The sequence below is a fragment of the Chionomys nivalis genome, chromosome X, assembly GCF_950005125.1.
Source record: "Chionomys nivalis chromosome X, mChiNiv1.1, whole genome shotgun sequence".
NCBI lineage: Eukaryota > Metazoa > Chordata > Mammalia > Rodentia > Cricetidae > Chionomys > Chionomys nivalis.
In genome coordinates this window covers 117,012,030-117,025,027 of record NC_080112.1, presented here as the reverse complement: position 1 = coordinate 117,025,027, position 12,998 = coordinate 117,012,030, and the positions used below count along the sequence as shown (strand labels likewise).

The following is a 12,998-nucleotide window of genomic DNA, read 5'->3' as shown; positions in this document are numbered from 1 at the left end:
ACAATTGCTCAAGGACCACTGATGATTCTTTCATTTTATGTAGGTTTTTTGTTCCCCTCCAAATTATCCCCTCCTCTCAAATCTGTAGCCTTGTATGTGCGCCTGTTCTCTGCTACCACGCATGAGGAGACTTCAGGATTTCTTTACGACTGAACCTGCCTGTTGTGGAACATTCCTTTACACTGTGGACATGTGTCATCCTTTTCTGTGGAGGGCACACACTAGTTGTAAATGGATAAACTCCGCTTTATTGCTAATATAAGGGGAGAGAGATAGCAATGTCCTGGCCACTGTGGACGACAAACTTCCTGCGACACCAGAAGAGCCCTTCCCCCACTTGCTCCTGGAGAATGAAGATGTTCTTGGTCTCCACCAGAGTCTTCATGTCAAGGTTGTCCTTGATTGCAGGGGAATGCTTGTTTCTCAGTATTGCCCTCTGGTTCTTCCTAAGTTTAGCTCTCTTGTTGTTAAACCAGTCCTGAAATTAGAGGGAGAGAGTTGTTAGACCACTATTAATAGTTTCTAAAAGATTAAATAGTTTCTTAAATTTAGTTCAAATGTTTTCTCTAGTAGGGGCTTCTTTTATCCCAGAAACACATGTTTTGAGCATATATTTCAGTGTTTCCTAATGTCTGGCAAATCAGGTTTCAGTCTAAGAATATTTACATATAATTTTCTATCTTTAGAGATATGAACACCAATATTCAGAATAATAAAGGATTTGTGTCCTACCCAATTTCTGGCTATCTCAGAATCTTTAATGTAATACCCTTTCTGTTAGTCAGTGTGATGAAACAGGACTTCAACCATTTAAGGTCAAAAATTAGCCAATGGAATCTCATAGAATTTAAAAGCTTCTATAGCAAGGGAAAGTGTCAATTGAGTATAGAGGAAATCCTAGAAGTTGGCGAATATCTTTGTCAGTTACATATCTCATAGAAGATTAATATTCTGAATATACAAAGAACTTTTAAAAATTAACAATCAACTAAACAAACCCAATTAGGTTATGGAACTAAACAGGGAGTTATAGAAGAAAGAAATAAAAATCACAAAGAAATATTCCAGATGTTTTCAACGTCCTTAGGAATTAGGGAAATGCCAAGTAATATTAATTTCATATTTTCTTAGAATCTTTTTAAATATTGTGTAAACACAATGACCTCCACGGCTAGATATCCCTAAAGATATGATAATTACATTTCTATCTTAGCAGTAACCAAAAGTTGTCTAATCAGACTTAAGATCGTCTTAACAGGAGAGAAATCATACTTTCTACTACTCTAGATCCACTCAACTATGTCTTTCTGTTGAGGTTACATCTCTTAGAGGAGAACGTACTACTGTCACTTTGTTAAACTAGTATAATTTCTTTCTTTTTTTTTTTTTTTGATTTTTCTAGACAGGGTTTCTCTATGTAGCTTTGGAGCCTGTTCTGGAACTAGCTCTTATAGACTAGGCTGTCCTCAAACTCACAGAGCTCTGCTCCCCTTTGCCTCCCGAATGCTGGGATTAAAGGAGTATGCTACCACCACCTGTCAAACTAGTATAATTTCTAACTTCACTTTAAATACTTATTTTTCTACCCACAGGTAAGGGTAGATCTCACCTATCAGCAAAGACACATCTTTTGTCATCAGGAAATAATTATCATCAGGAGATCATTAAATAAAGCCACAACTGATCAAATTGCAGATAATAACTCACCATGTGGTGCCCAGCCCAAACTTACAACATCTGCAATGCTTAAGGCTCGGGAAACATGGAGGAATAGGGGACAGAAAGACTGTAAAATCCAGAAGACCTGGAAGTCTGTTGTGAGATTGTGTCTTCTAACTATGAAAAGGAAGCTATACCCATGAAATCTCAACAAGACTGCTCTATAAACAAAATTTCAATTTCAAATTCCAACATCAAGTGACATCCCTACATAGATGGGCGAAATCTTACCAAACTCCACTCCTAAATGAAGAGCTTTAAGTAATTATCAGTGGCTGATAAAGGGAGAATTAGTCTTCTGCAGTGTTGAGGCTGTTAATTGACTATCCAATACCAAATAGTCATTCCTAAATACATATACATACAAGCAACACTAAACAAACTCAGCAGGTTGTATTTATATACTTATTCACCAGCATGTAGCAACAATTTTTGAAAAGAGGTTGAGTGGAGGCATTCAATGGATGAGAGAGAAACAAGAATGGGAGACACTATGTAACTACATTTCAATTAAATTTAACTGAAAAAAAAAACCCTGCAAACTTCAGCATGAAGTTCAGAATTCCTGTTCAAGGGTCCATATTCATGCATATAGCTTGATGTGGTTTTATGTTTCCCAAAATATCCCACTGTCAAAAGTCCTTTTACATATTTCCAAGACTTCTTCTGCTCATATGCCTAAGAAAATCAAAGAATTTCTTTAAGGCTACAGCTCCCCTGTATGGGTCTCCTGAGATATCAGTATAGTTATATATCTGAGGGCAAAACTGGATGGCAACATTTGGCCCTGAGGGTCGTCAGCCTTATATTGGTGAAAAACTCCTTCCGGAGTGGCAGGGCCATATCTATTGACTCTACAAGATGAATTCCCCTCCACCAACGGTGAGGAGAATAGAACTGTCAGAGTACAGGTAAGGGGGCAGATCCCAGAAAATGTAGAAAAACTCCTTCCATGCATAAAATAAAATCTTGAGAAATCAAGCAGTTCAGTATCCTAGGTTTCATCAGTGTCTTAGGTCTCATTGGGGTCCTCCCTTATAACTCTACCCCACCGTACAGAATCCCATCTGTTTACAATCATAGTCCTGATGCCAACTCCCTGTCCCCTTCAAGTCTGAAATTTATTAATATAACATTGTAAGTCAACCAGTCTCACAATAAAGGCTTTCTTTTTTATTTTCTCTGCTTTTTCTTGGACAGTTTTAGGTCTGGCTTCTGAATGGAGGTTGTCTATAGAATTAGATTGTGTATGTGAATTGGAACCTAGGAAAAGGCATCTCTCTACATTCATTCTTTTCTTTGTTACTTTATCTAGACCTGCCAGAAACAGCTACCCAACATCTCTATATACCTTAGGAATACTTTTTCAGAAATGTTCAAACGTGTTGTATATACAATCCTTAAATCCTGTCTCTCCCAGTGGTGAATCTATAGTATGGAGTGTTTTGTCTTCTGTATTTCATTAAACAGTTTTCTTTTTTCAATGAGAAATCACTCATCTCCATACTATCTGGAGAGAAATTTTGCTAATTTAAGTATACCCAAATTAGGTATGCAGCTCCAGACACCATCAAGCCTGGTAGAGAAATTTGTAATTAGCAATTATTTCTCTAGTAGCAGATCAGATCTAAAGAAAACTTCCTAAACTGACTTACAGAGCAGAAGCAGAGTAATCCAAAAAAAAAGGCTATCTTTACACTGGAGAGGCAGAAAACTCAGCAGCTTCTCAATCCAAGAAATTGGACCCCTCAGCAATTCTAATCTGTAGCAGGAGGCCGCTTGTTGATTCCCAGCCACTTAGCCCCGAAATAATCACACAGAAACAGTTTAGATCACTGCTTGTCCCATTAGCTCTAGCTTCTTATTGGCTAACTCTTACTTATTAATTTAACCCATTTCTAGTAATCTGTGCATCACCATGAGGCTATGGCTTACTTGGTAAAATTCCCAGAGTCTGTCTCCGGTGGAGGCTCCATGGCTTCTCTCCCAGCCCTTCTTTCTCCCAGCATTCAGCTTAGTTTTCCCCAGATAGCTAAGTTTTGTCCTGCTATAGGTCCCAAGCAGTTTCTTTATTCATTAATGGTAATCACAGCACACAGAGGGAAAACCCACATCACTAATCTGAAAATCTGGAAGGTCTCTAGAAAGCCTTGTGTTGCGTATGCTTTAGAAGACTGAAGAATCTATGGTCTGTCAGACAAGGCCAGAGCAGAATTGATAGACTTGCCCATAAAAAAGGAAGTGAATGCTTTTCCTTTGACCTCATTATATCTTGATTTCCAGTTGAAACATGTTTCCCATATCAAGGAGTAATTCTCATAGAATACCCTCACAGCCTCCCAGGGGTGTGCTTCCTAGGTAATTCTCAATCCAGTGAGGTTAACATCCATCACAGGGGTCCCAGAGAAGGGAAATGCCTCTGAAGACTTCAGAAAAGCTATCTAGCCGAGGAGTCAGAAATAAATCCTCCTTTCCTGAAATTACATTTCAATGTAAGCCCATGGCTATTATCCAGCACCCTGGGTGGACTGAAGAAAAGCACAGAAAAGGCACAAGGCACAAAGATACAAAAATGGTGAGAGTAAGCTTCGTAATGCTAGAACCCAGATTATGAGTTTGGTAACCAACTCTACAGACTGTCTTGTCATTGCAGGCCAAGTTAGGCACTTCTCTCAGATGGGGACACAAGAAAGAACGCTAGTGAAGAGTCACCAGTGGACACATTCCAGATCATAGATAGTGAGGCAGTATCATCCAGGTTGCTTTACCAAGATTTGACTGAAGTCACCCTGCAGCCAGGAGTAGGAGTGGTAGGCAGTGATGAGCCCTCATAATCCCTGTGTATCTATCGACCGTGGGGCTCTTGTACACAGATGCAGACAACTCTGGATACCCAACCCCTGCTGAAGGTGATAAGTCTAATCCATAAAAAAGAGTCCCAGAACTTTCACTTCTGAAAGGCTGCATAGAACACTAAACATTTTAAACTGTGACCCATCTTGAACCTAAAATTTTATGTCATCAAAGGTAGACAGGCATGAAACACTTGTATACAAATTGAATACTTACTAATAATAAATCATGAAAATTTTTATTTTGCAATGATTGTGTATAAAACTATAAGGGGGCCCAAGACCTTAGTAGGACCCTAGACTCCATGGTGGATGTATCATTCAGGTTACAAAACTCAGCATGCAGACGGCAACACCTGACACTATGAAAACAAAGACCTAAACCGTCAAAGTCCACAGTTTTGGCAAAGTCTCTAAATGTACTAACCTTGCCTTTTGACTCCTGTAGTTCTGCTTCTGGCTAACTCTTCTTATTAACTGAAGTGTGTCAACCCAAGACATGGTTTTTGTGTTTAAAATGTCACCCTGATGAAGGTTTGGGGTTTGGGGTAGCAAACACTTAAACTCCTGTCCAAGCAATTGTCTCTGGTGGCTACCCTACAACATGTACATACATATATATGATTATACTATTTGTTAAAATTAAAAATAAATCTTCAGAGTTACACATACGTGCTTTTTTGTTCTTTTTACAGATAATTAAATCATAGCCTAATCTGATTTTCTAGGATGTAATAAATCAGCCAATATTTTTCAGAGTTGATCATTATTTTGATTTCATAGTTTCCAACAATGAAAATGATGCTTCAAATAATAGGTAGCACAAAAAGATTAAGGTTTATTTAGAGCCATATCAAAATGTGAAAATTATGTCCTAATATGATAGTTTATTTAATTATCTTATTTTTATTCATATCCTTCCTCCACCTCTAAATCACCTTAAAATGCATTCTCAACATCGTCAAGATCTGCTCTTAGATCTAAAAGAAACTCCTCAGCTCAGGACCAACTGCTGGTCTGTTTCTCCAGCGAGTTCTCCTTCAAGCAGTCTTTTTTATTTATTTTTATTTTCTTATTTTTTCCCAACACTGCTTATTGCAACTGTCATTATTCCATGCCCAAGTTCGTGCCCACACTCCACCCCTTGTATGCCTGAACTAGAGCCTCACCCAGGGTTGTGAGTTGAAAGCCAATAGCAGCGATAGCAGTCTGGAGTAACAATTTTAGCCTGGAGATCCCAGACAGTTCCTCAGGGGGCTTCAAGGCGCACAGCCTTTTCAGAACCCACAAGGGGGCGCTTTCTGATGCGCTCAGATCATGGCCCGCAAGTACTTCTACTTCGACTACGACTTTTACGGGGTGAACTTCTATGAGGAAGAAGTAATGACTGAACCTGAGAAAACAGTGGCCTACACGATCAACAGTGGCAGCTTTGACCAGGGAGTCATAGAGGCCCTGAATAATCTGTTCTGCGAGGGCCAGAAGAGCTCTGTAGACGACCACAGTTACCAGGGCTGGGATATGAGTAACAGCCAAGACATTGAACAAGAAGAGCTGGAGATGGCCATGAACATGGTCGAAGCCAGTGAACAGCCATCAGTCAAGATTCGCCAGAAACCATACATATTCACGCCTGGACAGCTGTGGGAACTGCGAGCAGTCTTTCAAGAAACTCAGTACCCAGACGCCATCAGACGGTATGTATCGGGTCTGTCCTTTAGGACTTTGGGCTCCTTCTCCTCTCCCCTGGCCTCTCCTTACTCTTGTTCAAAGTTTTTAATATTTTTGAGATTCAGAATACAGACTCATACCAAGCATAGCTTTTTGCCACTGAGGTACAGGCTCCTCAGCGAACTTTAGCGCACGGGGCCTCGGTGGGAGCCACAGGAGTGCGCCCCCTGGCGAGCTAAGGGCATTGGCCTCACTCTGAGGAAGAAAGCCGCGAAACCTGAGGGTGACCCATGCAGCAGGCAGAGGTGGCTTTTTTTGTAAAGGAGTCTCAGGCTCCCTGCAAGAACTGTGTTGCCTGTAGGGGACCACAGCCTCTTTTTAGTTTTGTTGAATCGGAGTCTGAGTTGTACAGGCTGGACTTGAACCAACTTGGCAGCCCAATCAGTCCTTGAAGTTGTGATCGATCCTTCTGCCACAGGTTCTTCAGTAGCTGACATTACTGGTTTGGGTCATCAGGCTTGACTTCCTATCCATTCTTGGCCCTGAATCCAGTCTTCACCTGACTCTTTGATGATGTTTAGGGGAGTCGTTTTCTAGAAGTCCTGAGTAAAGTCTGTTTTCTCCATCCATTAAAGAATTCAAAGGCAGAAAGATCCCAGGCACAGCGGGCGGCAATGATACTTACTGAAATTACTAAAGGTGAAGTAGGAAACACACACAGTGAGGCATGAGAGAGAGAGAGAGAGAGAGAGAGAGAGAGAGAGAGAGAGAGAGAGAGAGAGAGAGAGACACTCCCCACAAAGTAGAAAGGGGAATCTGAAAACGAAATGGTTTTCATTTGGAGAACTGGAAGTTTTCAGCTGACTAGTCCTCTCATAAACTGAAACATGTTTAGGACAGACCTTGAACACAGGTGAGCAGGCTGGAAAATTAGCCAACGGCAGGAGAAAATGCCCACTAGGCCTTTGGCTCAGGTAAAGAGGGTGAGAGAGAAGCAGAAAGTTTGCTCTCTTATTAGTTTGAGGCCTCTTTCTCTGTATGTCTGCAGGTCAGGTCTAGCTCTTGGTCCCTCAAGAGGATGCCACTTGGGTGACCAAGGTTGAACTTTCCATGCATCCTTGGTGCAAACCAGGTCTCCAAAATGCTCACTGACCACTCCTTTGGATCCTTTCTGTTTAAAAAGTGTCCAAACTTAAACATAGAAACATAAAGGGCATCGCTTAAATCAAATCTGAAGGTCAGAACTCAGCAGACTGAAGTCTTCTCAAGTGATTTGGGGATAGGTCCCTGAGAGTCTCTCTATGATGCCACAGCAAAACCTGAACCCATTAAATAAGTGCCCCTTTCATGCCCCTAATCCCCAGCTACCACTCTCCTGTTCATTTGTCCTCTCTATATGATTCCTCTAAGGGCCTCACATAAGGAAAATCAGGCAGAATTTGTCCTTCCTGAACTAACCTGCCTCAATTGGCATGTCTTTGAGCCTTGTCAGTGTTTTAGCATCAGACAAAATTTCTGCTTTCTCGGGGATCAGGCATACCCAAACATCCCTATGCACAGCTATGTGAAAAGCTATCTGGGCGGATTTTCCCTGTGGCCCATGTGGCTTGTGGTGTGATCTAGGGGAGCAGACAAATGCTTTCAGAACTCCATCTCAGTCACTTGGGGTGCACACCCAGAAGCAGACTTGTATCATGTGATCGTCCCTGCTCACTATCTGAGGAACCACCTCACCCTTCCTTTGTGCTGTACTGTTTGACATTTCCCCAGAGGGAGCATGATGTTTCCAATGTCCTCAGGGACTCACCACGCTTTATTTTGTGGGTGTTGTTAGTAGCCACCTTCTGAGTGTGAGGACCTTCTGGGTGTGGTTTGAACTGCTTTTCACTACGCTGCCTGAATTTTCCCTGTGTTTACGGATACTGTGACCTATGTTCGTGGTCAAATACGTCTTTAGCAAGGTCTTCTCCTATCTAAGTCAGGGTGTGTTTTGTGGTGAGTTATTGACGTTCAAATTTGCTGTCTGATTGTATGTAATGTTTTCTTCTCAGAATCACTTCTTTCAATACACAGAAACATTAAAATTTGCTAAACATCCACATTTATCATTTCATTTGTATTGCCTGTGTGGAGCCTGCTTTTTGTGTGCAAAATTTTTCAGAGATCAAATATCCAGAAGAATGAAGACTTGTGTGCCCTCACAAACATACCATTCGGCAGTCACTTTGCATGGTTATCTGTACCTAGTGGCACAGATCTATAACCTCAGCCACACGGGAGGGAGATCCAGAAAGAGGGACAGACATTTCCAGGTTTAGCAAGGCTCAGGAGGATACTCAAGGTCAGCAGAAGCAGCTTAGTGAGTCTCTGTTTCAAAATAAGACTGAAAAACACATAAATACAAATATAAATATAAAACTATACAGCTCAGTGGTAGACCCCTTGCCTAGCATACCTGGGATTGTAGGTTCAATTGCTGGAGTCACAAAATATGTGTAATTTGTATGTGGCAGATCTAGGCACATACAAATTTTCTTTTTTCTTTTTTTTATATATATTTTCAAGTCAGGGTTTCTCTGTGTAATAGCCTCGTCTGTCCTGGAACTAGCTCTTGTAGACCAGGCTGGCCTCGAACTCACAGAGATCCACCTGCCTCTGCCTCCCGAGTGCTGGGATTAAAGGTGTGCGCCACTGCCACTCTTTCTCTCTCTCATACATTACATCCCTACCACAGTTTCCCTTCCCTCCACTACTCTCAGCCTCCCCAGACTCCCCCTCTCCCCTAGATCCACTGCTCCCACACTTCCCTTCAAACCACTTCTACATAAAGCTCCTTCTAAAGGTTGCTGAAAAGTCTGCTTGTAGAGGTGTGAGGGGAGATAGCAATTATTTACATTTTTATTAAAATATTTTTCATGATATATATTTTAATCATATTCTTTCTCTCCCCCAACTCCTCCCATATCCTCCTTACCCATTCAACTTCATGAGCTTTCTCTTTCTCGAAAACAAAGGAAAAAACAAAACAGAAAAAACAACAAAACCAAAACCCAAATCAAAGCAAATTTAAAAAAGAAAATAAGACAAGAAGTAACAGAACAAAACAAAAGGTTCACACACACACACACAAAACAAAACAAAACATAAAGTATCTTTTGTGTTGGCCAACTACTCTGGACATGGGACTGCCCTGGAGTGTTGTGCTGATGATGGTGTCCTTTGCTGTCCAGAAGCATACAGAAGCTTTTCAGTTGCATGAGGTCCCATTTATTAACTTTTAGTCTTAGTGCCTGTGCTACTGGTGATCTGTTCAAAAGGCCTTTTCCTGTGTCAATGAGTTCAAGGTTATTTATTACTTTCTTTGAGACAGGGTTTCTTACAGGCCTGCTGTATTTCCTTCTCAGCTTGCTGTGTGATTTTGGAAACATAACTTGACCTCTCTGTTCTATTCTATTAGGTTCAGTGTATCTGGGTGTATGTCTATAATAGTATTTTTTGTCTCTTGGTGGACTTTTCCTTTAATGGATATATAGTGTTCTTTCTTATCTTGTCTGATTAGTTTTGTTTTGAAGTCTCTCAGATATTAAAGTAGCTACACCTGCTTGCATCTTGGTTCTGTTTGCTTAAAATGCCATTCCCCATCCTTTTACTCTAAGGTAACATCTGTCCTTGCTGTCCTTGGTGGTGAGCTGTTTCTTGAATGCAGCACAAAGATGGATCCCATTTTCTTACCAAATCTGTCAGTCTGTGTTTTCTGGTGTGTGGGGGAAAGAGTATAGACCATTAAATTAGATAGTCTTTAATGATCGGTGTTTATTGATTTCTGTTATTTTGTTGTGGTGTAGCATTTTTCCATCTTTTGATTAACTATTGTGAGATTATTTATTCCCTGTGTCCTCTTGGATTCAGTTAACTTTCTCTCTTCAGCCTGAAATTTCCTTCTAGTGCCTTCTGTCGAGCTGTATGGGTGGACAGAAATTGCTCAAATTTGTTTTTGTCTTGAAATTATTTTTCTTTCTCTGTTAACTGTGCTTAGTAGTTTTGCTGGATCTAGTAGTCTGATCTGACACCTGTGGTCTCTTAGGGCTTCTACAACATCTAACCAATCTCTTCTGGCATTCAGACTCTCCAATGGGCCCATCTTTACATGTGACTTGGTCCTTTTCCCTTGAAGCTTTTAATATTCTTTCTTTGTTCTTTATCTTTAGTGTTTTAATTATGTGGCAAAGGTATTTTCTTTTCTGCTCCAGTCTATTTGGTGTTCTGTATGCTTCTTGTACCTTAATAAGCATCTCTTTCTTTAGAGTGGGTGAATTTTCTTTCATGATTTCATTGAAAATACTTTTTGTGCCTTTGGCCTGTGTTTTTCTCCTTCTCTACACCTATTATTCATAGGTATGGTGTTTAAATATTGCCTCAGATTTCCTGGGTTAGGTATGCCTGGATATTTATTTTTAATATTTAACACTTTCTTTGACTGAGATATTCATTTTTCTACCTTGTCTTCGAGATGTGAAACTTATCTTCCATGTCTTTTAATCTGTTGTTGAGACTTTTCATATAAAGTTTTTGTTTGACATCCTGAGTTTTTCACTTCTCTTTTTATTTCATCCTGGGGTTTCTTTGGTGATTCTATTTCTTTGTTAAATTCTACTTTCATGTCTGGAATTGTTTTTACTTGTGTTTTTTTTTTGTTTTTTGGCAAGTTTTTGTGGTCTTTCAGACATTTATTCGGATCTTCTTTAAGGTATTTGAACATATTAATAATTGGTGTCTTGAAGTCCTTGTCTTATGCTTCAGCTAAATTGCTTTTCTTATAGCCTATCACAATAGAGTTGCTAACTTCTTGAGGAAGCATGTTGTATTGACTCATGTTTGTGTTCGGCTCTGGGATCTAGGCATCTGAAGCTATGATGTTTGAGGTGTTTCTTGGTGTAGACATATGGTGTCGTATTTGTTGGGTGGGTCCTTTGGTCTAGTCAAGTGTAGCTGCTGTGGGTAGCTGTGTCCCAGAAAGTATGGTGGCTACGGGTCCTTAGCAGAATTGTTTTGCACTTCAATGGGGAGTCACAAAGGAATGGAGCTGTGATGAGAGGGGCAGTGGGGAAGAACTAGAGTTATTCTGCATCTGCACCAGGAGGCTGAGTCCCTAAGGGATTGGGTTGGGCTAGGCGGAGGGCCTCCTGAAGGCAGGCTGCAACAGAACTAAGCCGGAACTGGGATTTGTATATAAAATAATATTGTTTTAAAAATAAAATAAAACAAATAAGTATGGAGAGCAAGATATTAAATTTTAAACTATACATGGAATGCACTAATTATAGTTACTTCCATGCCTAGGATGGAATATTAACTATTTGTCTTCTCTTCACAGAAGAGAACTGGCAGAGCTCATGAATGTGGATGAACAGAAGGTGAAGGTCAGTCAGCTTGCACATTTAGTTTACCAGAGTGCTGATCTCAGAGTTGCCTCTGGACATGGATAACTTTGCCCTAGGCACATGAAACTACTGTATTTTTTCCTTGTGTGTCTTATGCTGGGAAAAAAGATCTGGAATACGAGACCTTGGCAAACGAAAAATGGAAAAGGAAAACTTTAGCTAATGTTTACTCCGTGAGGGGCAGTCATTTGTGATCCTGAAATAAAAGCAAAACCAAATATATAGCAGCAACACCTCTGTCTGTCTGTCTCTCTCATGTATGTATAAATGTGTATATATACATGTGTGTGTATAGTATGTATGTTGCATATATATTTTGCATGTGTGTGTGTGGCATAATTAACATTTGATTCCGTGTAACACACAAGAATGCTTCACAGGGGTCTTCTTCTGTTGAGTATCATTTTGAAACTCGGGGTGACTTGGAAATGAGCATGTGGCTGCAGGGAATATCTTGGTTGTAAAAGATAACATGTGCCCCTGGTAAAAGAATGAATGAATGGCAAACTAAAGGGGAAATGGGATAATTGAGAGGAGTCAGTTCTTGAATACAAAGGGAGTTCATGACCACCTGGAATACAGGAGACTATTTCTAAGGACAATTTTGGAAAAAATAACTGTAAGCCTATGCGCATAGAGCTTAGTACATGACTCTAATTGGGTGTGCAGAATATAGGGTTTGGTATTGTTTTCTTTGCTTTTCCTTTTTTTTTTTTTTTTTTTTTTTGGTTTTTCGAGACAGGGTTTCTCTGTGGTTTTGGAGCCTGTCCTGGAACTAGCTCTTGTAGACCAGGCTGGCCTCGAACTCACAGAGATCCGCCTGCCTCTGCCTCCCAAGTGCTGGGATTAAAGGCGTGCGCCACCACCGCCCGGCTCTTTGCTTTTCTGATAGTAGCATACAAACCAGGAACTATGAAACTATAGGCAGGTCACTGACCATGAATGGCTAGTAGCTTCAGCCATACAAAGCATGTGAGCACTTAAAAACTGCGTTGTGGGCTCAAAAGAGATTCATAGGGTCAAATGATAAACCATGAGAGCAGCAACTGCTAAATATGTTAATCGAACCCTTCTCTCCCTCGGGTTTCAGGACTGGTTTAACAACAAGAGAGCTAAACTTAGGAAGAACCAGAGGGCAATACTGAGAAACAAGCATTCCCCTGCAATCAAGGACAACCTTGACATGAAGACTCTGGTGGAGACCAAGAACATCTTCATTCTCCAGGAGCAAGTGGGGGAAGGGCTCTTCTGGTGTCGCAGGAAGTTTGTCGTCCACAGTGGCCAGGACATTGCTATCTCTCTCCCCTTATATTAG

The 12,998-nt window shown here is 40.6% G+C and overlaps 1 protein-coding gene across 1 annotated transcript; it reads left to right on the top strand.

Moving 5' to 3' along the window:
• Window positions 1-5,888: 5,888 nt before the first annotated feature.
• Window positions 5,889-12,998, top strand: LOC130868594 (rhox homeobox family member 1-like). The gene is made up of 3 exons (XM_057760754.1): window positions 5,889-6,268; window positions 11,617-11,662; window positions 12,774-12,998. Exons 1-3 carry the CDS (start codon window positions 5,889-5,891, stop codon window positions 12,996-12,998), a joined length of 651 nt encoding a protein of 216 aa, XP_057616737.1.